This window comes from Dipodomys spectabilis, unplaced genomic scaffold (genome assembly GCF_019054845.1).
Source record: "Dipodomys spectabilis isolate Male_0828 unplaced genomic scaffold, ASM1905484v1 ptg000052l, whole genome shotgun sequence".
Classification (NCBI taxonomy): domain Eukaryota; kingdom Metazoa; phylum Chordata; class Mammalia; order Rodentia; family Heteromyidae; genus Dipodomys; species Dipodomys spectabilis.
The window spans coordinates 1,775,121-1,802,644 of NW_024870729.1; the positions used below are offsets into that span (position 1 = coordinate 1,775,121).

The window sequence follows — 27,524 nt, forward strand, 5'->3', positions numbered from 1 at the left end:
TAATAAGTAACTGTTCCTGTTTCAAATCTAGATCTTTGTTATAGGAACCACACTATATCGTATGTCCTTTAATGGAAAGTCACAAAATTAAGGGACCATCTGAGTTTAGTGCCATCACTGGAGTCACCACTCCTACATTCATTCAACAGAAACTTACACAGCCCATGATCACAAGCACACTCCTATAATCCCAGAACTCAGGAAACAGAGGCAAGAGGATCATGAGCTTGAGGCCAGCTTGGGGTAGGAAGTGAGACCCCCATCTCAAGAATAAAAGCATTATTAGAGTTCCGGGAAGATGGCGGAGGAGAAGCTGGAATCTGAACAAGCTCTTGCATAGAAAACAGTTTCAGAGTTCCAGTGAACAGTCCCAAGTCAGAGAATCACACCAAGTGTGCCATCACAGGACAGAGAGTTAGGCAAGAGGGGGGAAGCCAAGCAGACACATCTGAGCAGCTGCCACTGCGGCGGCAGGGTCGCGGTAATGACCACCGCCGCGGGGGCATACCTGAGACACAGTCCGGGACGAAGGAGCCAGACGCAGCAGATGAGCGGATTCTACTCAACACCAGCAAGAACCGACAAGGAGCGGACAACTTCATCCTGCACTTTGCAGACCAGAGACGACCCAGGATCCAAGACTCAGCATGAGTAGAAGCCCGACTTCCTCACTCCTTCTCAGGGAGCAGAGGAGGGAAGGCCACCCCTCTCCCCCCAGCACCGGTGATCTCCATCTTGGATACCGACAAAGCTCGGAGGAGCGGCTAGCTCCAGCTCAGGCCTTGGAATAAAACGAGTCATTTAGCAGGTCACAAGAACTTAACGGCGAAGTGACCTCACAGACTCAGTTCCACCCAGGGAAAAGTCACCCAGCTCAGGCGCCAGCCATTGGAGTGGCTCTCCTCACCCGGTAACCAGAGCCAGAGGCTGCCCCTCCCTCTAGCAGCCACCACAATCAATTGAAAAACAGAAACCCTGAGAATGGCTCCAGGCTGGGTGCTGTGAGTTTTTTTCACAAAATAGCCCCAGGGAAAAGCTACTGTTTGTTGAAAGGCCTCAACTCTACCCAGAACCTAGCCCCATCACTGCATCCCCCTCTTGTGTGATTCTCAAAGCAGATCACCCTCCCAGTAAACTAACCTGGGAGGGGGATCTCAAAATCTTGGGTAAAGCAGAGCATTTTTCTGCCTGTTCCAACAAACTGACTTAAGAAACCAATCAAGCCACAGGACCTCAAGCTGACCAGAGACTCCAACCAGACTCTGGTTACAGACAAAAGGGAGATACAGGACTCTTCCCACCCCTCCCAAAAAAAAAAAATCAAAGAACTTTTTTTTCTCCTTCTTTTCTTCTTTTCTTTTTTTGTTTTTTTTCGTTTTTTGTTACCTTATATATATAAAAAAATTTTTTTCCTTTTCTAAAACTTTTATTAATCTCTAATTTTTGCCTCTTCTGAAAAAATAATTGTTTTCCAGTAACTTTTTTTTTTCTCATAATTTTTATTTTAGGAATAACATGAATGTGTGTTTTCCTTTCTTTTCTTGTCTTCTTTCTCTTTTTCTTTCATTCTTAATTATCTTTTTGTTTTTTGTCTAGCTCTACTGAACTTCTGATCTTTTCTTCTCACTTTCCTATCCTTTCCACCTTTTCCTCTTTTGTTCTTCTTTATGTGACTTAACTCTTGTCCTGCACATCCTCAGATAAACCCGTAGTTAACTAGTAGACCCTATCCCCCATTGTGTACACACTTAATCCACAAACTTATTACTCAATTCAAAACCTCTGAGACTTAAATTCATTAATAGCAGTACTACCTCTTTATACCTATATAATATTTTAAGCATTTTTTTTAAAGTTTTTCACATCTCCTCTATGTCCCTCCCTTTTTCTCAACATATTCACATTCCTCTCTAAATAGATGGTCTTTTAATCTCTATAATAACATTAATTTTTACGTTTCCATTTTTTTTCTGGTCTCTTTTCATTCCCCTTTCCCTTTCTTCTTTTTCTCTCTCTCTCTACTTGCATCCTACCCAACCTATTTCCTGCATTGTGATTAGGACATAGTTAACTCTCCCTGTGCCTCCCCACACCAATCTATTCCTATTTTTTACCCACATCTCTCCCTAACCCTAATAATTTCTGGTTTTCCAAATTCTTCTCTGTGGTTCGAAGTCCTTTAACATATAGTTGTTTGATGTCGAATAGATGTATCTGTTGAACTAGATTGTATCTGTAGACTATTGACTGTACAAATGCAAACTTTGGTTGATGGTTGCCTTAAGATAGTGTTCTAGCACAAAACTGGTGCTATCTTCATCTCAAATGGGCAGAGTAAGCTGGAAAAACACAAGAAAAATGGCAAATTCGGGTATCTCAATTCCCAATCTTGATAATCAGGGGTTAGAACAGATAATGAATAATCCAGAGGAGAGTTCCCAAATAGCTCTACAAACACTGCTGGCAAACATGATAAATGAGAAGTTTGACAACGTACAAAGGACTCTGTATGAGCGTGATAGGGAGAGAGAGGAGGCATCCCAGAAGTTTATACAGGAATATCATAAGCGTGAGGAAGCTACTCAAAAACTGATACAGGAGTTGTGTGAACAACTTGAGAATACTCAAAGAGAAAGGGAGGAATGGCGTGAGCAGGCTGAGAACACTCAAAGAGATCTGCAGGAATCCCACAAACGGGAGGAAGCTAATCAAAGAGTAATACAGGAATTGAGAGACCAGGTAGAGAACACACAAAGATCACTAAAGGCATTCATGGAATCCATTAACAAAGAGCTGAAGGAAGTCAGGGAGACCACAAAGGGAATGCTGAATGGAGCCCAACAGAAGGAATGGGAGTCCAAAGAAACCATAACCAATCAACTAAGTGATTTGAGGACAAACACTGAACACCAAATTAAGGAAGTAAAGAAATTCATACAAGACCTAAAACAGAGCTTCAACAAAGAACTTGAAGCCATCAAAGCTGACCAACTAGAAGGAAAAGAGATAAAAAACAAAGTAGAGAGTCTTGACAGCAGGTTAGACCACGCAGAAGATCGAATCTCAGGGATTGAAGACAGCCTAGATATTATAGAGAAAGAACATACAACCATCCAAGACAAGTCCAAGAAATATGATAGATCTATCCAACACCTGGAAGACACCATCAGAAGGCCTAATCTAAGGATAATGGGGGTAGAGGAGCACCTAGAAACAGAAGTTAATGGTCTAGGAAATTTGTTTAACAGGATCTTAGCAGAGAACTTCCCAAACATGCAAAAAGATAGGCCTGTCCAGATACAAGAAGCCTTTAGAACCCCAAATAGACCAGACCAGAATAGGACATCCCACCGCCACATTATAATCCACACAGGATCAACTCAAAACAAGGAAAAGATCCTTAAAGCTGTCAAGGAGAAAAGGGTAATCACCTATAAAGGGAAACCAATTAGAATCACCTCAGATTTCTCAGCAGAGACAATCAAAGCAAGAAGAGCCTGGAATGATGTATGCCATGCCCTAAAAACAACAACTATCAACCAAGAATACTGTACCCAGCTAAACTCTCCTTCATAACTGAAGGCCAAATAAAAACCTTCCATTGCAAAGAAAAATTGAAACAATACATCTCCACCAAACCAGCCCTACAAAAGATTCTTAAAGATGTCCTACACATAGAAAACCAACAAGACCGCAATAAAGGACAAGAAAACAAAAGCACCCAAACTGAGAATCCAAGAACCATAGGAAGAACCCAGTTTTCACAGCCCCCAAGAAGGTAGATAACATGGCAGGAACTCCCAAATACCTCTCAGTCCTATCTCTTAATGTTAATGGAATGAACTCTCCAATTAAGTGACATAGACTGTCTAGTTGGATTAAAAAACAAGACCCTTCTATCTGCTGCCTGCAGGAGTCACATCTTGCCCGTAAAAACAAACACATTTTCAATGTTAAAGGCTGGAACAAAATCTACCAAGCAAACGGACCGCATAAACAGGCGGGAGTTGCAATCCTAATATCAGATAAACTAGACTTCAAATTAAAATTCGTGAGAAGAGATAAAGAAGGTCGCTACATACTAATTAAAGGATCTCTCCTTTAGGAGGATATTACAATTCTAAATATCTATTCGCCAAACAATGGAGCACCCAAATTTATCCAAGAAACACTACTTTCCCTCAAATCCCATGTAGATCCAAAGACATTAATTGTTGGGGATTTTAACACACCACTCTCCCCACGAGATAGATCAACTCGGCAAAAACTCAACAGAGAAACCGCAGATCTAAACAGCTGCATAGATCAACTAGACTTAACAGACATTTACCGAACATTTCACCCAGCAGCATCAGAATACACGTTTTTCTCAGCAGCACATGGAACGTTTTCTAAAATAGACCACATTTTAGGCCACAAAGCAAGCTTGTCTAAATTCAGAAACATTGAAGTTATACCTTGCATTCTCTCTGACCACAAGGGAATAAAATTAGAACTCAACACCAAAAGCCACCAAAGAAAGTCCGGTATCACATGGAGGCTGAACAACACACTGCTGAATCAAGAGTGGGTCATGGAAGAGATTAGAAAGGAAATTCAAATGTTCATGCTATTCAACAAAAATGAACACACAAAATACCAGCTCCTCTGGGACACAGCAAAGGCAGTACTCAGAGGCAAGTTTATAGCTCTGAGCTCCTACATCAACAAATTGGAGAGATCTGAAACTAACAATTTAATGACACATCTAAACCTCCTTGAAAAAGAGCAGCAAGATAAACCCCAATCCAGTAGACGGAAAGAAATAATCAAAATTAAATCAGAATTAAATGAATTAGAATCCAAAAAAACTATAGAAAGAATCAACAAAACAAAGAGTTGGTTCTTCGAAAAACTTAACAAAATTGACAGACCCTTAGCAAATCTTATCAGAAAAAGAAGAGAACACACCCAAATTAATAAACTCAGAGATGAGAATGGAAACATCACCACGGAAACAAGCAAGATTCAGAACATTATAAGGGAATACTTCTCAAAACTTTATGCTAATACGTTTGAGAACTTGACAGAAATGGACCTCTTCCTAGCAAATATTGACATGCCAAAACTAAACCAAGATGAGTTAAACTATCTTAACAGGCCCATATCAAGCATTGAAATAGAAACAGCAATAAGAGACCTCCCAGCTAAGAAAAGTCCAGGACCAGATGGTTTTACAGCGGAATTTTACAAGGCCTTCAAAGCAGAGCTCACACCAATTCTCCTCCAACTCTTCAATGAAATTGAAAGAGAAAGCTCACTACCAAACACATTCTATGAAGCCATCATAACCCTCATCCCAAAACCAGACAGGGACTCATCAAAGAAAGAGAACTATAGACCCATTTCTTTGATGAACATTGATGCAAAACTTCTCAACAATATTTTGGCCAACCGACTTCAACAATTCATTCAAAAAATCATACACCACGATCAAACAGGATTCATTTCAGGGATGCAAAGCTGGTTCAATATACGCAAATCAATTAATATTATTCATCACATCAACAGGAGCAAGAATAAGAACCACATGGTTATTTCAATAGACGCAGAAAAAGCATTCGACAAGATCCAACACCCTTCCTGATGAAGGTTTTGGAAAAATTAGGAATCCATGGAACATTCCTCAATACAATAAAGGCTGTATATGACAAACCTACAGCCAGCATTATACTCAATGGTGAAAAACTAAAGCCATTTCCCCTTAACTCAGGAACAAGACAAAGATGCCCACTCTCTCCACTTCTCTTCAATCTAGTATTAGAATGCCTAGCTACAGCAATAAGACAAGATACAGACATAAAGGGGATCCAAATAGGGAAAGAAGAAATAAAACTCTCCCTCTTTGCAGATGACATGATCTTGTATTTAAAGAATCCCATAGACTCCACTCCCAAATTCCTCAAGCTGATTCAAAACTTTGGCAAAGTAGCAGGTTATAAAATTAACCCCCAAAAATCAATGGCTTTTCTGTATGCCAACAATGAGAAAAGTGTGGCTGAAATTAGGAAAGCAACTCCATTTGTAATAGCCCCACAAAAAATAAAATACCTAGGAATTAACTTAACTAAAGAAGTGAAGGACCTCTATGATGAAAACTTTAAAATCTTGAAAAAGGAAATCAACACAGAACTTAAAAAATGGCAAAACCTCCCATGCTCCTGGATTGGAAAGATTAACATCGTGAAAATGGCAATACTTCCCAAGGCTATCTACAAATTCAACGCAATACCTATCAAAATTCCACCCTCATTCTTCAAGGAAATAGAAGAGGCAATCCAAAAATTCATATGGAACAATAAAATACCCCGAATAGCAAAAACGCTCCTCAACGGAAAGAACACTGCTGGAGGAATATCAATACCAAATTTCAAACTGTACTAGAAAGCCATAGTAATCAAAACAGCTTGGTATTGGCATAAGAACAGACCTCAGGACCAATGGAATAGAATTGAAAACCCAGAAATGAACCTACAGACCTATAGCCATCTAATCTTCGATAAGGGAGCTAAAACAATAGAATGGAAGACAGATAGCCTCTTCAGTAAATGGTGCTGGCAAAATTGGTTAACTACATGTAGAAAACTAAAGCTAGATCCTTATATATCACCCTGCACCAGAATCAACTCCAAATGGATCAAAGACCTTGAACTCAAAGCAGACACTCTGAAAACATTACAGGATGGAATAGGAGAAACCCTGGGTCTCCTTGGCTCAGGCCGAAATTTTCTGAATAGAGACCCGGAAACACAACAAATCAAAGAAAGGTTGGACAAATGGGATTGCATAAGGTTGCAGAGCTTCTGCAGGACAAATGACATAGCTAGCAAGATCAATAGAAAGCCCACGGATTGGGAGAAGATCTTTACTAGCCATACAACGGACAAGGGTCTCATATCTAAAATATACTTGGAACTCAAAAAATTAAACCCCCCAACAACAAATCCTCAAAGAAACAACTGCCCAATAAGTAAGTGGGCGAAAGACTTAAAGAGAAGCTTCTCTGAAGAAGAAAGAAGGATGGCCAATAGACACATGAAGAAATGTTCAACATCCCTAGCCATAAAAGAAATGCAAATCAAAACAACATTGAGATATCACCTCACTCCAGTTAGAACAGCAAAAATCAAGAACTCTAACAACAACAGATGCTGGAGGGGATGTGGACAGAAAGGAACCTTACTTCATTGTTGGTGGGAATGTAAACTTGTTCAACCACTTTGGAAAGCAGTATGGAGGTTCCTCAAAAGACTACACATAGAACTCCCCTATGACCCAGCAATCCCACTTTTGGGCATTTACCCTAATGTTTACAAAAAAGACCACACTAAAGCTACCAGCACAACTATGTTTATTGCAGCATTATTTACCATAGCTAAGATATGGAACCAACCCAGATGCCCCTCAGTAGATGAATGGATCAAGAAAATGTGGTATATATACACAATGGAATTCTATGCCTCCATCAGAAAGAATGACATTTCCTCATTTGTTAGGAAATGGAAAGGCTTGGAAAAAATTATATTAAGTGAAGTAAGCCAGGCCCAAAGAAACATAGGTCCCATGGTTTCCCTTATTTGCAATATCTAGTATAGTTATGAGTCAAGGGGAAAAAGTCAGATAATGTGATGTTAGGAAAACGAACCCTTAAATATGTATTTTAATGTTTTTGTTTCTTTCATGCATGTGTTTCTAACGAATTCATAAGATTATTTCTTTGTTGCTTTGTATGTCCCTCCCCCACCGTGTAACCCCTGCTTTCACTATATTTGATGTCAGTATAACATGTGGAGGAGACGGGGACAAACAAGTCGTTTAAGGATTCAGGTGGACCTGTTGCAACAATGAGAAGTACAAAATGTCATGTCAAAACCAGCTTTACAATGTCGGAGTGGGGGGTGGAGGGGGGGTATGATTGGGTGGGGGGGAGGGGGGAGGGTGGGAAGGGAGGTATAGGGTAAACAAAGGAGGAGGCTGCAATGCTTGGTAAGAAATGTATGCATTATCCTGCCCATGTAATTGTAACCCCTCTGTACAGTATGTTCTCAAATAAAATAAAATAAAATTAAAAAAAAAAAGAATAAAAGCATTATTAGATTTCCCACCTGTTTCATGTTTTCCTTCCTTCCTGGAAGAGATCATATCTTCTCTCACTTAGCCCTTCTCTTACTCTCTTGGGAATAACACAGATAGAAAAGTATTTGCGAACAAAATACTCTTTCAAATGCTTCCAAGTGTATTTAAAGAAACAATTCTTTCAAATACTGGTGGTACATTGAGAAAGTAGGTATCTGGAGTCACAGGAATTGAGATGATTTTTCCAGCTGAGCTACTTAATGTCCTGTGACATGTCACCTCCCTATGCCTTCGTCTTCTCAATGGCTTGTAAGTTGCTGTGAGAATCCCTTTCAGGTCCTGTGGGCACTAGGTTGTCTATGAAGCACACAATGAATGCAGATGTGAGAGACCAAGTAGGGAGACACAGAAATATTTACCAGAGTAACAACTGGTAGGTACACCAGTTTAGTGGAAAATCTCTATTGCATTTTCAATACAGGTGGACCCAAAGAAAACATAAAATCCTGTACATTTACTTATTAACTGCACTTAACTGAAATTTAGTTTTCTTTTTTTTGTTTTTTTTTCCTTAAAAATTTCTGACTATTTGTCTCATAGGACCCTACAGACAACTTTTCCCGCCATATATTTTTTTATTCTAAAAATACTGTAGAGAGGGGTTCTACTTATATGAGTAGGGTAGTGAGTACATTTCCTATCGAGCATTGTTACCTTCTACCATCCCTTTGTTTTACCCCTACTATCCCTTCCCTCCCCATCTCCCCAATCCCTCCCACTCCCCCCCAAAATTGTAAATTTTGTTTTCAACATAGTGTGACACTATGTTACAATGGGTCAACCTTTGTCTTTACTTAAGCATTTTTTTATATCCCTTCCCCTCCACACATTATAAAAATGTATATACAAGATGCAGGACACTAGAATCAGATACAGTGAAAACAGGAATTATACCATCGGGTGGGAGGGGGGACATACAAAAGAAACAGAAGAATCACATGGTGAATTATAAGTACATTAAAAACAATAGCAAGAAAGAAAATGCCACTTGTGTACCTGTCTTGAGGTTCATTTCACTTAACATCACCTTATATGGTCATATGCACATTGCTTTTGACCTTTTCTGCTTGTCCTAGACATATACTAGTTATTGCAGATAAGGGAACCCATGGGACCTATGTTTCTTTAGGCCTGGCTTACTTCACTTAATATAATTTTTTCCAAGTCTTTCCATTTCCTAACAAATGGGGTGATGTCATTCTTTCTGATGGAGGCAAAGAATTCCATTCTCTCTCTCTCTCTCTCTCAATATATATATAGTATTATATATATATATATATATATATATATATATATCACATTTTCTTGATCCATTCATCTACTGAGGGACATCTGGGTTGGTTCCATGTCTTACCTATGGTAAATAATGCTGTGATAAACATGGTTGTGTTGGTAGCTTTAGTATGACCTTGTTTGTGATGGTTTAGGTAAATGCCACAAAGAGGAATTGCTGGGTCATAGGGGAGCTCTATGTGGAGTCTTTTGACAAACCTTCATACGGCTTTCCAGAGTGGTTGAACAAGTTTACACTCCCACCAACAATGCAGTAGGGTTCCCTTTTGGCCACATCCCCTCTATCTTCTGTTATTACTAGATTTCTTGATAATATCCATTCTACCTGGAGTGAGGTGCAATCTCAATGTTGTCTTGATTTGCATTTCTTTTATGGCTAGAAAAGATGAGCATTTCTTCATGTGTCTATTGGCCATTCTCATTTCCTCTTCAGAGAAGTCTCTCTTTAAGTCTTTAGCCCACTTATTAATTGGGTTGTTGTTTCTTTGAAGATTTGTTGTGGTGGGATTTAAGTTTTGGCTTCTAAGTGTATTTTAGATATGAGACCCTTTTCTGTTGTATGGCTAATGAAGATTTTCTCCCAGTCCGTGGGCTTTATTTTGATCTTGCTAGTTATATCCTTTGCCATGCAGAAGCTCTGCAGCTTCATGCAATCCCATTTGTCCAACCTTACTTTGATTTGTTGTGTTTCTGGGTCTCTATTAAGAAAATTTCAGCCTGTGCCCTAGAGTATCTCCTACTCCTTCCTGTAATGTTTTCAGGGTCTTTGATCCATTTGCAGTTGATTCTGGTGCAGCGTGATAAATACAGATCTAGCTTTAGTTTAACCAATTTTGCCAGTGTCATTTAGTGAAAAGGCTGTCTCGCTCCCATTCTATTTTTTTTAGCTCCCTTGTCAAAGATTAGGTGGCTAGAGGTGTGTGGATTCATTTCTGGGTTTTCAATCCTATTCCATTGATCCTCAGGAGTGTTCTTGTGCCAATACCAAGCTGTTTTTGTTACTATGGCTTTCTTACAGACAACTTTTAAAGCATATTTAAGGATGTGCCAAATAGAGAACCTCTAGAAATATTCCCTCTCTTCCCTCTTCTACAAACACTGGAATTCTGCTGGCCAGAGTTCTGATTATTTACAGTAATCTGTCTGGTACTTTCTTCCCTACAGTAATTTTTTGGACTAACTTTTCTCTAGTATTTTTCCAAGAATGAATTGAATCACTTCCCTTCCATTACCACCAAAACAAAAATAATTGATAAGTCAACTGTACAACATAGTCAGGGGAGAGGGAAGTTGGGAAGCAAGTGAGGAGAACTATTCAGACACTCTTTTTTTAGTATATATTTTTATTGTAAAGATATTGTACAGAGGGATTACAGTTACATGAGTAAGGTAATGAGTACACTTCCTATTGAGCTGTTACCTCTTCTTTTGTTTTTTTCTTACCATCCCTTCCCTCTTTACCTCCCCAACTCTCCACCCCCCGAAGTTGTAGTTTGTTTTCAACATAGTGTCTTATATATGTCATTGTTACAATGGGTCAACCTGTATCCTTATTTCAGCATTTTGTTATATCCTTTCCCCTCCCCAAATTAGAAAAATATATAAACAAGATGCAGGCCACCAGAATCAAATATAGTGTAAACAGGCGTTATACCATGGGGGAAGAACATACAAAAGAAACAAAAAAATCACATAATACATTATTAATACATTAAAAAGAACAGCAAAAAAGGTGAAACCTCTTGTGTCCCTATCTTGGGGTTTGTTTTGCTTAGCATCATCTTATCTGGTCATATGCACACAGCTTTTGACCTTTTCTGCTTGTCCTAGACCTATACTGGTTATTGCAAATAAGGGAAACCATGGGATCTATGTTTCTTTAGGCCTGGCTTACTTCACTTAATATAATTTTTTCCAAGTCTTTCCATTTCCTAACAAATGGAGTGGTATCATTGTCTCTGATGGAGGCATAGAATTACACACACACACACACACACACACACACACACACACACACACACACACATACACACACCACATTTTCTTGATCCATTCATCTATTGAGGGGCATCTGGGTTGGTTCCATATCTTAGCTATGGTAAATAGTGCTGCAATAAACATAGTTGTGCTGGTAGCTTTAGTATTGCCTTGTTTGTGATCATTTGGGTAAAAGCCCAAAAGTGGGATTGCTGGGCCATAGGGGAGCTCTATGTGGAGTCTTTTGAGAAACCTCCATACTGCTTTCAAGAGTGGTTGAACAAGTTTATACTCCTACCCACAATGCAGTAGAGTTCCCTTTTCCAGCCACCTCTTGATGATGCTGAGTGTATGGTCTCCACAAGAAGCAGGAGGTGCACAGTGAAACCACTCATATCCTGTGGTTCCAGGTATCTCTGAGAAATAGCCGGTGATACTGTGATACACTCAGTATGCCCCTGAAATATCAGCCAACCAGCTGAGACTGGGAGCATTCTCCCATGTCTCTTTTCTACAAGATTCCATTACTATGTCCAAGCTCCCAAGTACTCTCATGCTTCTGATGTTTCTAATATCTAGTTTTAATGGAAAGATTGAACAGTGAGATGATTTTTCAAAATTCCTGTTAAAGAGGTATGGTTTCATGTAGTGTTCCCATTCTACTGACATCTAGACAGAAAACTGTGATCTAAACTTGAGATTTAGTTATTGCTTTGTTTTGAAACTTTCAAGTGTCTTATTCTTGGAGAAGTTTCTGAGGTTTAAACATACCTTCTGCCACCTCTGCCCCTGAGCACCTTGTATCAGTGACTAGCTGCCAGGGGGAGAAGAGAGAAAGGATGGAGGAAAGAAGAGCCAGATTCTGTGTTCACTGAGTCTGGACAGTCCCTGTCACCTCAGGGACTCGGGCCTCAGGAACACAAAGCACTAGGGAGTGCTTAACCTCACAGCTGTGCAGGGAGCGGCCTTCTTATCCAAATCTCTCTGATTCTTTCTGAGAATGAGGAGTCTGCCAAGAACGGCAGAACACTGTGGACATAGAGCTTGAATGGCAAGAAGAAAGTCCCAGAACTTGGTGTTCTGAAGCATCTTTAAGGTTAGACAAACATAAACCTGGAAATGGCCTGGGAATTAAAGGTTAACATAAAAAAGTAAAAGAAAAAACAGCTCTCGTTCAGGGAGGCAGAAAAACTTGCCAGAATGCTCTACACATTTTGGAAGTTCAAACAAATGGGCATCAGGTCTTAGCATGTCTACAGCACATATTTTGTGACTTCCTTGTTAAGTGCTAATGGCTGGTTGTGAGGGGTCAGAAATGAACAGCAAGGACTTCAGACTGGGCTTGCTGACTGTGGGAAACTGAAGTCCCATGTGGCATTAGGAGAAAAAGAGGCTTCAGGGCAGGCACCTTCTGAAAGGCCCACAGAAATGTCAGTCTCATTGCCTTACGGTATAAAGTTCGGATTTTCTCTCCAGCTGCAGAACCAGTTAGAACCCAGAGAAGGTGTATATTATCTGGAATGGAAGTGTAGGAAAGGTGGGGATAGGGGAGACCATCACTCAAATTTGCAGGGAACCAGCTATTAGTGGTTTTTCCTCTTTTTCCCCCCCTTAGGGCTCCACAAAACAGTTTGTGTCCTCAGAAAATCATCTCCCTTTCCTGAGTCATATATGTCAAACTGCTATGATGTTCACATTCTCAAGGCAAAATACATGAGAGAATAGAGGTCCTAACTATACCAACTGGTCAGCCATATTCATGTATAATGTAATGATTCCTAAATAACTTTAAAGTAAGATTTAGAGCACAATGAATTAAGGACAAAAAGCCAACAAACATTTAACAAGGACAGAGAGAGCGTGTAGGGTAGGTGTTACATCATAAGAAAAAAAAAAGACAAAATGTTACAGAGCAAGTTGATGTCAAGGTTGTTTTTTAAAAAAAGGGAAATTGTAGGAAAATAAAGGAAGGTTGAGATACTGTAAAGGTCTCAGTAACCATGTCAATGTTGTTCAATGATCACCAGTTCTTCAATGTTCACAATGTTCACAATAAATCAAGAGATTAGGAACCATGATTTATTTCCTTAACATCTAAGACACAAAATCTTCAATAAATTCTTACTGAGTGCTAGTCTCAGAGTGATCATAAAAATATCAATGTACTAAAGATGATTTTCCTTCTTTTGTAGACCAGTCTTTTTTTTTTTTTTTTGGCCAGTCCTGAGGCTTGAACACTGGCTTTGGGTTCTGTACCTGAGCTTCTTTTGCTCAAGGCTAGCACTCTACCATGTGAGCCACAACACCACTTCCAGATTTTTCTCAGTAGTTTATTGAGTCTCATGAACTCTCCTGCCTGCGCTATCTTTGAATTGTAATTCTCAGATCTCAGCCTCCTGGGTAGTTAGGATTACAGGAGTGAGACACTGGTACCTGGCAGTCTTCTCTTTCCAATTCTGTCTTAAGAATTAGGTTTCCCATGCGTGAGTAGGTTTATCCACAGAGATATACTCACAGATTTCATATCCATTCTGTAACTTGTATTTTAGAGGCTCAAATTCATGTACCAACATGTACTAAATTCACATGCTTCTAAAAAGGTGTTTGATGATGTTTCAGAAGTATGTTTGGACCACTACAACCTTCACCCCAGTCTCTTCATGACTCTATGCTGTTATATTCATATCTAGATCACCTGCTCAGCTTTCTGTTGTCCTTTATGAGCACCTTGTTCTTCTAGCTTCTCTTCATTACCCTTGTATGGATGGAAAAGGAAATGCTTTGTAATTTTCAAAGGAGTGGCTAATAGGGCTAAGAAACATATGCAGCATTTGTTTCTTTAGGAGATAGTAAAGTGGATGGAATGTACTTGCAATAATGTAGTATTATTTTATTGGCTAAATTGGATACATTCATGAAGGAAGGAATGAGGAGTTGGCAGCATGGTGTAAACTTCGGAGGCACACCTATGTTTCTGTAGTTATAGACTTTTTAAAGATAATTTCAAAAATGATTACAACGATGAGCTCAGACCTGGGGTGTCTACCATTCAAAGTTACAATTACAACTATGTAAATGCTTAATACTTCATACCTTTCAGACAAGCCTATTTTCCCAGCCAGGTAACTCCTCAAATATCCAAACTGAGATGAGCTGTTCTTACCCAGGGTTCCCTTCACCTCCATACAAGCTTCAAGACTTCAACCCTGTTGACTTGGAGGATGCTATCTATTAGGTTTCTCTGGATCACTCACAGATTTACTGCATATAGTTCTCAGAATGTCAGGCAAAATTCAAAGGCCCTGAAGAAAGAGGGGCTAGCTGTGACCTTCCAGGTTTGGAAAAGGAAAGAAATAGAGGAGATACTTCCAGAGTACTCATGAGTGCCACTGGCATGACAACAGTACTTGAACAATTTGGGATGTGCGTGCAAGGAAGTCCCATTTGTTTTAGCTACACGTAGAGAGTGACGAAACATGCCCACATGTCTGGGCTCGGCCAGAAGCTCACATGGAGTGGGAGGAGATGGTTCACAGAGACTTACTGTGGCTTTAATCATAGATTATAGAAACACACACTGCTATAAATACGAGTAAGTATCTCATGCTCACTTCCTGAGGAAAACACATTAGTTTATGTTCACAACTGTTTTCTTTTTAAAGAAGCTATAAATACCAGGGGCTCAGTATCTGAATCTGAACAGCTAATTAAAATTAAAAAAGGGAACAGCTTATCTTCTGTTTCTTTTTTTAGGAACCATTTCAAATATAGACTAATGGCTTAACCAAAGACAGCTGTTTCATTTCATATGCAAAAGCATCCTTTAAAAAGGAGCATTTTGTAAAAATGATTTGGGCTGTAATTTTTTTTCAAAAAAGTTGTAGATTTTTCCCACAGTTTGACTAAAAGACTTTGAAAATGTGTTTAGGTTTTTTCTTTTTAAAAAAAATGTGTATTGCTTCATTATGCATTATTTCCTTCCTATGAACCACACTAAATGTCAGCATCAACATTTCTAAATAAAACTATTACCCTTTGTTATAAGCCACAAGTTAAGACTGAGAATATATTTAATAAAGCTAACTGAAGAAAGGTTTCCTAGTTGATTGTAAAAGGAATTAACCACACCTATAGGAAAAATGGGAAAATCCAGAATAATAAAAATATGATATATGATTGAAACCTTCCAAGTAGCTGGGCACTGGTAGCTCATTTCTGTAATCCTAGCTACTTCGAAGGCTGATATTTGAGGATTTCAGTTCAAAGGCAGCCCAGACAGAAAAAACTAGAGACTCTTACTTCCAATTAATCAGTAAAATGCCAGATGTGGGATAGTAGAGAGCCAGCCTTTGCTAAGTACAGAAAGATGGAGGAGATTGAACACCAATGAAAAGCAACAATAGGACCAGACCAGTTGCTTCATCTCTATCTGAGCTTAGCTCTATCTGAGCTAAATATTCGATATTTAAAACTATTAAAGATTTTTCTTATGTAAAAGAATTCTAAAACTATTTGTTTAGAGTCGACCTGGTGCCAAGCATTGTTCTGGTTCTGGTTTACATGTCAGTAGGAAAGAAAGCTATTTTGAGTGTCAATTTCTTGACGATTACTATTGAGAAAAAGAGCTTTAATTATACTTTGGGTTTCTCCTCTAAGCTCTAGTGGCATATATTCAATGAACGTCTTGGCTGTTTTCCACACCTTTCAGGTTCACTGTGCACATTAGTGAACTCTTGATCTCTCTCCACTGTCCTGTCAGCCTTCCATTTTCCCGCAAATCAACTTTCTCACCAGACTGCCAAAGAATTAATCCCGAACTTATCCTTGACCCTCTTCCACCCCTTTCCAATCTATTGAGGGTACCATTGAGTTTATTTCCAAAACATATTTAGAATTTAGAATTATTTGTATGTGGAACAAAATTGTTCTCTTTAGTTGTCTTTTATTGCACAGTAGCCAAAGTAACTTCTAACAAATAAAATTTTAAAGACTGAACAATTCCCCATCCATGCTTACAGTACTGTAAAGATTTTTTGTTTTACTTAGAACAAACTTTTAAATCTTGAACATGTCTTTCATCACCCTACATCATTGGACCTCTGCTTATTCATGTGTCTGTGTGCCAGTCCTTTGTGTCTGCTTTCCTGCCTTCAAACTCATCCCTGCCTCAGAACTTGTTGAGGAGATTTCTCTACTACATCCAGAGGTCCTTGCTGTCTCCTCCAGGCAAATTTCTATACTTAATCTAAGTCTCAGTTTATATGTAATTTCTTCAGAGATGCTTTACATGGCTCTCTTTGTGTGTGTGTGTGTGTGTGTGTGTATGTGTGTGTGTGTGTGTGTGTGTATGTGTGTGTGTGTGTGTGTGTGTGTGTTACTAGGGGTTGAACTCAGGGACTGCCACTTCCTAGGCAAGTGCTCTATCATTTGTGATGTACTCTCTCGGCTTTTTGGTAGTATTTTGCTCTTTGCCTAGTTGAGACTTGAACTTGAGAGCCTCTATCCCTCACTTCCTGGGTAGCTAGGTTTATAGATGTGTGCTACCACACCTGGCTTGTTTCCTCCTTCAAATTATATGATACTTTTAGTCCTAAGATTTATATGAAATTGTTCTCCATATATTTATATGTTTACTTATTTGTTTAAAGTCCCTTTTCTTTTCTAAACTCAGGTTCCACAAACAGGATGTCACTGGCTGTTTTGCCCCTTTATATGTTCCCTAGTCATGTAGCATTTTACCTACTGTATAGAGGCTTTTCAGTATTTGTGAATAAATCTATATAACACTGAATGAAGTCATGGCAATAAAAATACAAGTAAAATGTGAAAACATAAAAAGTCACTGTGAAATTGGAAAAAAGATGCAAAATTTGGAATCAGATAAAGAGAGCTCCTGGACCAGCTCTGTCATTCAGTTAGGGCCTAGATGTTAGGAGAGGTAAACTTCTATAATAGATTTTTCATCTGTAAAATGAAGTCAGATAAGATTATATGTATAACAGTATGCTGTAATTGTAGCTGATTTTTTTCCTTTTTTAAAAATTTTATTTTATTGTAAAGATGCTGTACAGAGGGGTTATAGTTACATGAGTAAAGCAATGAGTACATTTCTTGTCGAGCATTGTCACTGTACCCTTGTTGTTCTCCCATTATCCCTTCCTTCCCCTCCTCCCCCACTCCTCCCCACCCTGAAGCTGTAAAGTTCATTTCCAATATACTGTCTTGTGGCATCATTGTTGCAATGGTCATCCTATGTCTTTGTTTCAGCATTTTGTTATTCCCCTTGCCCTCCTCAAATTAGACAAATGATATACAAGATGCAGAACACAAAAATCAAGTACAGTGATCTTAGGGGATATACCATAGGGGGAAGAACATACAAAGGAAACAAAAAAATCACATAGTACATTAAAAACAATGACAACAAAGAAAGAGCTCTTGTGTCCATTTCTGAAATGTTTGCGCTTAACACAAAACATTAAAATTTAAGGTAGAGATTTTAGATAAGTGCTTCACCCTGAGCTGCATCAGGCCCTGCTGGTTTCTATACTCTCCTCACATTCAGGAAATGCCTGAGGAGGGAAAACTAGACAGAGGCAGCACCTGAGTTAATTGTGTGCACTCGTCCTCATTTCTCACTCACATAATAATTTAATAACCATTTTTCAGATATATAACAAGGATGAAATATACAAATAAATCATAACATTTAATTTAAGAAAATAAGCTTAAGCTCCTGGAGATTCGAAAAGGAAGAGCACGTAATCCAGTGAAGAATTAGTAAAACCTCAGAAGAGATTTTGAAGATTAAAAAACAACAAAAAATCTGGCAATGAATTCCAGTTGCAGGACATACCTTAGGAATGTTGTTTAACCTTTCTGAGTCTAGCATCTTGGAGGTGGCAAAAATGGAGGTCAAAAGTATCTCCTTCCAGTACTATTGGGAAAAATAATCCAGACATTATGTGTGTAATGCTAGATCCAGTTATCACTTAATAATTGTTCAGTGTCCCACTTTATTTTCTCTTCAGTGTGCTTATTTATTTATTTATATTTGGCAGTACAGGGATTGAAATCAAGACCTTAATGCTTGATAGGCAAGAGCTCCCACTGAGCCACACCTCCAGCCCCTTGTATAAAATCTCCTTCATTGTCTCCTGTCTTTATTACAGACAGCAAAATTCTGGAATGTGTGCATGTGCAGTTGTGAAGTCCTGTGAGAGACTTTTAGATCCTGTTGTCCACATGATTCATTGGAAATATGTATATGAAGAAGGGAAGGACATCAGCGAGGCAGCAGATAAAGATTTTGCAAACATATACCGAGTTGGAGGAGAGAGTCAGCTGACCATCACCTTCAGTTCTTGTCCCATTGTCCGGAAACAGAAACCAGCATTGTTTCCCTGTAGATGGCTTTGTCCTCTAAACAAACTTGAAACTCTCTATCTCAAAAGCTCATCTCAACAATTTTTTAGGCAGTACTTCAGGAGAGCTGCTCCGTGTTGCATAACAATTAATATTCAGGTTTCATGAAGATAGACCATAGCCAATTTCAGGGAAATCCATCACTCGATTTAGTATCATGTGCTTTGGAGTCAGGTAGCTTTGGGTTCAAACTTTCTTATTGTTGCTGAAGGACCTGGGGAGTAGATTCGCTACTGATTGCTACTGTAACAAATTTTCAGTTTTCCTGGCTTAAAAGAACTGTTATTGTCTTACAGTTTAGGGAATCAGTAATCGAATGTAAGTCTATATGATGACCATCCATCCCTCTGGTGATTTAAGGGAAACACTGCCACTTTCCTGTCAGGCACCTAGATTGCTTGGCATGAGCCCCTTCTACAACATCTTTAGATCCAGAAGCACAGCATCTGTTCTCCTTTCTGACCTTCTATCTTCCTTTTACAAGGACTCTCAATGATTGTATGGGTCAATTCAGTTAGCCCAGGATAAATCTTAACATCTTCAGATCTTTAACTTAGCCATACCTGTAAAATCATGTTTTCCATCTAAATAAGTCCCTTTTACTTGTATTTATGTGTTCCAGAGATTAGAGCTTTGACGTACCCAAGGTCTACTATTCAGCTTTCCACAGAGAGGAGATTATATTTTTTCATGCACAGTTGCTCCTGGGCTCAATGATCCTCCTCCTTCATAATTCCTCTGAAGTAACTGAGACTATAGGAGAATGAGCCATAGAGCTTGGCTTTCTTGTATTTTAACATGAGCTTTGCAAAAATTCCTACAACATTGAGTTAAGAATTAAGTGAAGTTGCATACATTGTTATTTTACATTATTCCAACAATTTTTATTGTGAAAATACTGTTCAGAGGGGTTACAATTACATGGGCAAGATAATGAGTACATTTCTTATCAAGCATTGTAGCCTCCTCCCTTGTTTCCCCTTCCCATCCCTTCCAATGTCCTCCCCTCCCCCGCCAAAGTTATAAAGTTCGTTTTCAACATAATGACTTGTACATCTCATTGTTGCAATGGGTACACCTGTATCCCTATTTAAACGATTTGTTTTTTTCCCTTCCCCTCCACAAATTATACTGACATTAAGTACAGTGAAAGCAGAGTTATACTGTGGGGGAGGGACATACAAAGCAACAAAGAAATCATCTTATAAATGTGTTAGAAACAATTGCATGAAAGAAAAAAACATTTGAATACTTATCTTGGGGTTCATTTCACCTAACATCAACTTATCTGACCTTTTCCAACAATTTTTTTTTTTTGGGTCCTGTCGTGGGGCCTGAACTCTGGGCCTGGGTGCTGTCCCTCAGCTCTTCAGCTCAAGGCTAGTGCTCTACCACTTGAGCCACAGCACCACTTCCGGCTTTTTTTCTTTTTGCTTATGTGGTGCTGAGGAATCGAACCCAGGGCCTCATGCATGCAAGGCAAGCGCTCTACCACTGAGCCACCTTTCCAGCCCTTTTCCAACAATTTTTATATTAAGTGATCTAGGAACTTAAGGAAAATAGTAGATCTGATTCTTGCTCAGAGATATAATACTCAAAATGAGCAATCATAAAGGTAAATGCATATTTGCAAACCCTAATTAGTGGTACTAAAGTATGGTCCTGGTATGTTGACAAGGCTCTCTGAGGGAATAGTTAGGACTTTATGAATAACTGGGATTTATCATAAAAGGAAAAATGTGCAAATCCTTATGACAGGAATGAGTGCAATACACAAAGAATGTGGAGGTATAGAGGAAGAGTGCCAAATGTGATTCTGTAGATCATAGATCACACTTGGAAAGGCCACACTCATAGCCTGGGGTGAGTCTAATAGAAACAGGAAGAGTAGTTTGATTGGATCACTTATGAAAAGATGTTGCACTGAGTGCTATGTGGAGAATTCAGTGTGAAAATGGAATCAGGAATATCAGGAAAGAGACTTGGTTTTGTTCCAGGCAAAAAAGGACTTGTCACAGGCTGGGCTATTGAGGAAGCAGGCACAAAGAAGATAAGCAGGCAGGTGCCAGATAAGGAGAAGCCTTGGGATCCATGCTTACAGAAGGGCAGGAAACAGGATTGGATGGAGGGAGACCTCAGTAAAAACCAAAGATGCTTATAATGATGTACTCCTGACCCTCAGAGCTAAAACAGCTAGAGGTTGGAAACACTTCTGCCCTCATGTTGATGAGTCCCTGGGTGCAGTTTCTCTTGCTACCTACATCTACCTGCATGTAGCTCTTGTTTGGTGGCAGTCCCCAAAGGTCTGACAGCTGAGTATCTGGGAAAATCTATCAGTGAACTCTGGCATTTGAATCTCAGTAACAACCTTATAGTGGTTGGGCATAAGCCATGCCAAGCAAATGGCTAAGGAAAAGGGAATGTACATAGACCTACAAGAACTCAGTGATAGATTATATATAGAAGCATAAGAGAAGGAGATATGAAGGATAAGAAATGAGTTTCTACCTTTTAGAGCACAATTGATCTTTGGACATTATTTTATTCAGTAATGTGGATCTGTCTAACTACATTAATAAGCCTATGCCTCAAACAACAGGTCCAGGATAAGGATCAAAATTTTGGAACAAACAATAAATTGGGAATAGCAGAAAGAATAACCCAAATAAGAATTACCTCAAGGAAGAGCAGTGCCTAAGGCTGATGAAGTCTTGAGCAATGCTGATAATTAAAATGAATTATGTAAGTTGCTTTTCATTACAGTTTGTAGGAAATACTCAATGAATCCTTGTTGCCCTGATAATAATAACTTTACTAGCAGCTAGGGAAGTGGCCTGCTGCAAACGTGTGACAGGATATGCATATCAGTAACACTCAGTCATGGCATCAGGATGCAGAGTTCTTCAGTGGAAGAACCGGTACACACCTGAGCAGCTCCAAAAAAATGCTCCTCAAAGATGCACTTGCAAGGAGGAGGCCAGCAGGCCTCTGCCTCATCCTCATATCCATTCCTGTTCAGTCTTCTAGGCTTCCATTCACAAAAGGCCCAGAAGCTAATCAATTTTCTTGGCCCTTTTTACCTAGAGTATTTTGGAAGTTTATGGCCTCATCTTGTCACTCCTCTCCACCGCTTGCCTCCACAAGGTGAAGAAGTGACAGCTATCTTGTAAAATCATAAGCCATACTGCAAATTCTCCAAGAGCTAAATTGATGACCCAGGGTGAAAGCTAAGGGTACCGAAGCCTTGGTGTGGCCCTGCACCCTCACCTGCCTCCACCACCTTCCCATCCTGAGCGGTCCTACCACTCTTCCAGCTTCTCTGTGCTCTAACAGCAGGATGGGGATGTGTATTCTTGTTTTCAGGCCTTGGTACCTGCTGTTCCCTTTGCCTAAAGAACTCTTGCTGTGGATGTCCCTACAGCCTCCTCCTCACATCCTACAGTCTCTGCACCTTCTCCTATAGCAATGGTCAACAAGCACCTTCACTAGCCTGGGAAAGTCTGATTTCCCTCCATCCTCCTCTGCCTCTGCTTCATTATAATCTGTGGCATTCATTACCTCCTATGGCCTCCCACTAGAATGCAAATTTCATTAAGATAAAGCCGCATTTCCTTAAGGATTGGGGGAGGGGGTTGTCCCTTTTTTTTTCTTTGACAACTTTTCACAAAGTAGCCTAGGCTGGTTGATTTAAATTGTCAATGCATTTGCCTCCTCCTTTCCTGCCGCTGTGTTCACAGATGCATGGCATCACTTCCACATTTTTTAATGGTACAGTTTGACTTTCTGTTGCATTTACAATGCCTCAGAAATTTTGAACTTGGTGGCTGGGAAGGTGGCTCAGTGGTAGAGCGCTTGCCTTGCATGCCCGAGGCCCTGGGTTCGATTCCTCAGCACCACATAAGCAAAAAGAAAAAAGCAGGAAGTGGCGCTGTGGCTCAAGTGGTAGAGCGCTAGCCTTGATCTGAAGAGCTGAGGGACAGCGCCCAGGCCCAGAGTTCAAGCTCCACTATTGGACCCCCCCCCCCAAAAAAAGAAATTTTGAACTTGGAATATACTTTTAGTAAATATTGGCTAGAGAGAGTGAATGAAGATGTGAGAATCACTATTTTCTGTTGAGGTAGCTTCCCAGGTCTGACTGGACCAGATGAGGAAGAGCTGCCCCTGCTTCATGGAGGACAAGAAAATGGACCAACCATTCAGTCCGTTTGAAGAAATTTCTGGCCCTTCAAAGCTAGCATGTAGTAGATGATAACTCATGCATCAGCAGGGATGCTGGCTGTTGGAATCCTGTGGATGGCAAGAATAACAGATTTAAATTTCTTTAAAGAAGGTATCCCTCTGACTTGGTCTGGGTGATTCCAAAATAAACTTTAAAGCAAAAGGTCAGCTCATTCCTTTTAGAAATGAAGCCTACAGAGCACTGACTGACTTTTTCTGTCTGCCTTCTTTTCTTCTTTGGGTTGTGGGGCTTGAACTTATGGCCTAGGAGCCGTCTCTGAGCTCCTTTGCTTAAAGCTAGCACTCTGCTACTTGGAACTACAGTGCTACTTCCAGGTTTTTGGTGGTTAATTGGAGATACATCTCACAGACTTTCCTGTCCAAGCTAGGTTTGAACTTCAATCCTCAGATCAGAGCCTCCTCAGTAGCTAGCATGAGCTAGGAGCTAGGCTGTCTGCATTTTTAATAGCTATTGTCATCCCAGGCACAGTCTGAGGAGATATTTTCCTCTGGTATTCTTGTTTATTATTATGAAATTACAGTCTTCTTCAGTGATTATAGATTGCCACTGACCCAGCTCTGGGATGTTATGGTTACAGTTCTTGGCTAGGTGAACTTCAACTTGGGCTCCAGAATCACACATACTTCAGAGCACTTCCTGGGTTTTGAAGTCTTCTCGCCAGCTCTGGCATGCCCCTGATACAGATGTACAAAGGGCACGGAAGGGGGCTGCCAAATGCTTGGAGTGCACTTTAATTACTCCTTTGGTAACTGAAACTTTCCTGAACTTGGCAGAGCGCCTTGTTTCAGCTGTCTCTTGGGGAGATTTTGAGAGTCTAAGCTTCCCCATTTATATCCTATCTTGCCTGGTTTCAGTTCTTTTGAAAAGAAGGACTCTCCTTTGTATAATGCTTTTGCTTCCTCGGATGTGAAGGGAAAGCCTGAGGACTGGCTGGGTTTTGTCCAGGAAGGGGGATCTCACAGGATCTCAGCAGGGCAACTGTTAACTCTGGGTGGTTATTCTTCCTTGAGATCACTCTGATGTCACAAGTGTAATTTGAGCTGGGAGCTTTGTTCACACTTTAAATAGCAGTCCCAGAATGATCCTGCCACTGACTCTCTGCAGCGCCTGGGAGCTGAGTTCCTGAAGATCTCACAACATCGATGAAAGCAAAGCGAAGCCACCAAGCCATCACCATGTCCACGTCGCTGCGAGTGAGCCCATCCATCCACGGCTACCACTTCGACACAGCCTCTCGGAAGAAAGCCGTGGGCAATATCTTTGAAAACATAGACCAAGAATCATTACAGAGGCTCTTCAAAAACTCTGGAGACAAGAAAGCTGAGGAGAGAGCAAAGATCATATTTGCTATAGACCAAGATTTGGAGGAGAAAACCCGAGCCCTGATGGCCTTGAAGAAAAGGACGAAAGACAAACTTCTTCAGTTTCTGAAGCTGCGGAAATATTCCCTCAAGGTCCACTGAGTGGGGACAGAATGGATAAGGATCTTATCCACCACTGGACGTTTCTAGAATAAGTGAGTTTGCAAGACCTGAACCAGGGCAGCATCTTGCTGCTGTCTTGCAAGTTTCTCCATCCAGACTCAGAGGTTGGAAAGGAACACAGCAGAGTGCCTTCACACTCCAACCAATTTCATGGCTGGTGCTGTTGCTCAGAGGAGGAAATGCTTCAGCAAGCACTGAAAACTTTCTTTTCAGTGCAGGAAAAAACTGTCACTGGTAGAAGAGTCTGGACAGATGCAGCGAGAACAGGACACAGCAGATGGCTGGAAAGACAGCAGGCAGCAGAGTCACTTGCTGGGCCAAAGGACTTGACTTAAATTTCCACTGATCTCACTCTCCCATTCTCTCTCTTCCTTCTCTCTTTCTCTCGCCTCTCTCCCCTCTTTCTCTCACTCTCTATCAAACTGGGCAGAGAGAGGGAGGATAGACAGAGAATACCTACCACATACTGTTTACTGAAATTTTTTATCCGAATTCTCAAAATGTTGTCAAGCTGTTAATGTTGTTTGTTGGCATTGACTCTTAGAAATCAGTAATTATTTATTTGCATTTATGACAGTGCTTGAGAAAACGGACTGCACAGTGTAAAGTACATGTTAAAGGAGTTGTGATGTCTTTTGCAGCTCGGTAAAACCTATGCCACCTTCTGGCCTGTTTGTAAAGGGCTTTTATACATTTCAAACTTGCACAAAAGTTAAAATATAATGGGGTCGTTCATAAATCCAAAGTACTGTGAACATTTTTGTAATTATTTTTTATCATCTGACTAATGCTAAAATATAACCTAGTTAAATTTGTTAGTTACTTCAATAAGCATTAGGAAATGAATATGATATATTACTTTATAAAGATGCTATGGTTTCTATAATTTATTATACATGGCTAGTGATATGCAATTCTAATAAATTATTATAAGATCAGCTGCTACTGGTCTGTAATGTTTGGGCTCAGAGGAAAAAAGTAAGATGGTAACTTTTGGTTATTATAAACTTTTCTGCAGGTTCAACTCTAAAAATAAATGGTGCTTTTGGAGTAGCTTTTGCCAATTACCTTTTTGTTTTTTTTTCAAAACGAATTCTAATACCAAATACCTGGGAAGTTTCTCTGTCCCTGCTTTAAAATGTAAGACATAGAGACAGAGATTCACAAATGAACTCACCAAAATTGCTTTTTTATATCTTATGAAGGGTGACTTTAAAAGACTTTCTCCATTGTTTTGCAATTCTTCCTCTGTGATAACAGTAGCTATGTACATGTGTACATTTATTTGTCCCAAAACATGTCTAGGGTTAGTCTGAATTATGATAACAATCTGTGGGTTATCACTGTATATTTAATGTAAACTTATACAGAGACAGCATTACTGTCTCTCTACTTATTTCCTCATACAATTATAATAAATGTTTCTAAGAAGGCCTACATCAATGCCCACTGTGTTTTCCTAACAGATACAAAAAAAATTCCCCAGAAACCAGGAAGCAGGTTAAAAACACACAGATATTTTTAAATAAATGTCAATTATAGGATCTCAAGATAGGCAAAACTATCTAGAACATTTTAGGAAGGTTACAATGCATGATTTTAAATACTAATTTTGTGTGTGGAGGGCTTGAACTCAGGGTCTGAAAACTATCTTTTAGCTTTTGTGTTCAAGGCTAGTGCTCTACCACTTGAGCTAGCAGCTTTTTGTAGTTAATTTTAAATAGGCATCTCACAGACTTTCCTTCCTGGCCTGGCTTTGAACCAGGATCTTGAGATCTCAGACTCTTTAGTAGCTAGGATTATAGGTGTGAGCCACCGACACCTAGCTTTAGTACTATTTTTTGAACAGTTCTGATAAAGTTTGTATTATTATCAGGTGATAACGTCCTTGGATTATTTTTATTTTTATTTATTTATTTATTTATTTTGTTGGCCGTGGGGCTTGAACTCTGGGCCTGGGCGCTGTCCCTCAGCTCTTCAGCTCAAGGCGAGCACTCTACCACTTGAGCTACAGCGCCACTTCCGGTTTTCTGGTGGTTTATTGGAGATAGGAGTCTCACGGTCTCTCCTGCCGGGGCTGGCTTTGAACCGCGATCCTCAGATCTCAGCCTCCTGAGTAGCTAGGATTACAGGCGTGAGCCACCAGAGCCCGGCGGATTATTTTTATTTTTAAGAAAAAAATTAAATGGGAAAATGGATATTCTAAATATGCTTAAAAATTACTCCATTAAGAAGTTCTTGGCTGGGGATGTATTCAATAGTGGTACTTACTTAGTATGTGCCCTGGGTTCTAGTCCAACATCACACATGTAAATACTATAAAATGAGCCCTTTTTAGATGTGTGTGTGTGTGTGTGTGTGTGTGTATGTGTGTGTGCATAAGTGCATTTTTCTGGGAGTAGTATTCATAATGTTCAACAAATTTGCAAAGACAACCATGACACCCAAAGGAATTTAGATCTAAAATGGCAGGGCTTTTTCTGGGAGATGGTCAACTGTTGTGGGACTCAGGATGGTGAAAGTAGAGGCTGTGAAGAAGTCATTCACCTTTATTTTATTTATTTCTTGATGTCAAAATCAAAATATAGGAAAGGAATTAATAGCCAATCTGAATATGAACCACAGCAAAATAGAGAATAAAAATTCTTCCCATAGATTTTTATAAATGTGCTGTTTTCCCTTCATGGGAAACAAGAGGTGAAATCAATGTGGTGGCCCAAGGAGAAATTTTAACTTCATAATAAATACATTATTTAATATCATATGAAAATTAGCATTATGAAAAAGGTGACCAGTTCAATTGAGAATCCCATCTATGCCTTAGGGATAGTCAAGTAGATCTTAGGACATCTTATGATAGAAGAAGCAAGAGCAGTCAAGGTTAAATAGCTAAAAATATTTGCCTCATTAACTTTCACTGATCATTTACT

The 27,524-nt window shown here is 39.6% G+C and overlaps 1 protein-coding gene across 1 annotated transcript; it reads left to right on the forward strand.

Moving 5' to 3' along the window:
- The first annotated feature begins 24,055 nt into the window (after window positions 1-24,055).
- Tcim (transcriptional and immune response regulator) lies at window positions 24,056-26,031 on the forward strand. Its single transcript, XM_042679478.1, has one exon. The coding sequence runs from the start codon at window positions 24,253-24,255 to the stop codon at window positions 24,571-24,573; it is 321 nt and encodes a 106-aa protein (XP_042535412.1). The 5' UTR covers window positions 24,056-24,252; the 3' UTR covers window positions 24,574-26,031.
- The last annotated feature ends 1,493 nt before the right edge of the window (window positions 26,032-27,524 follow it).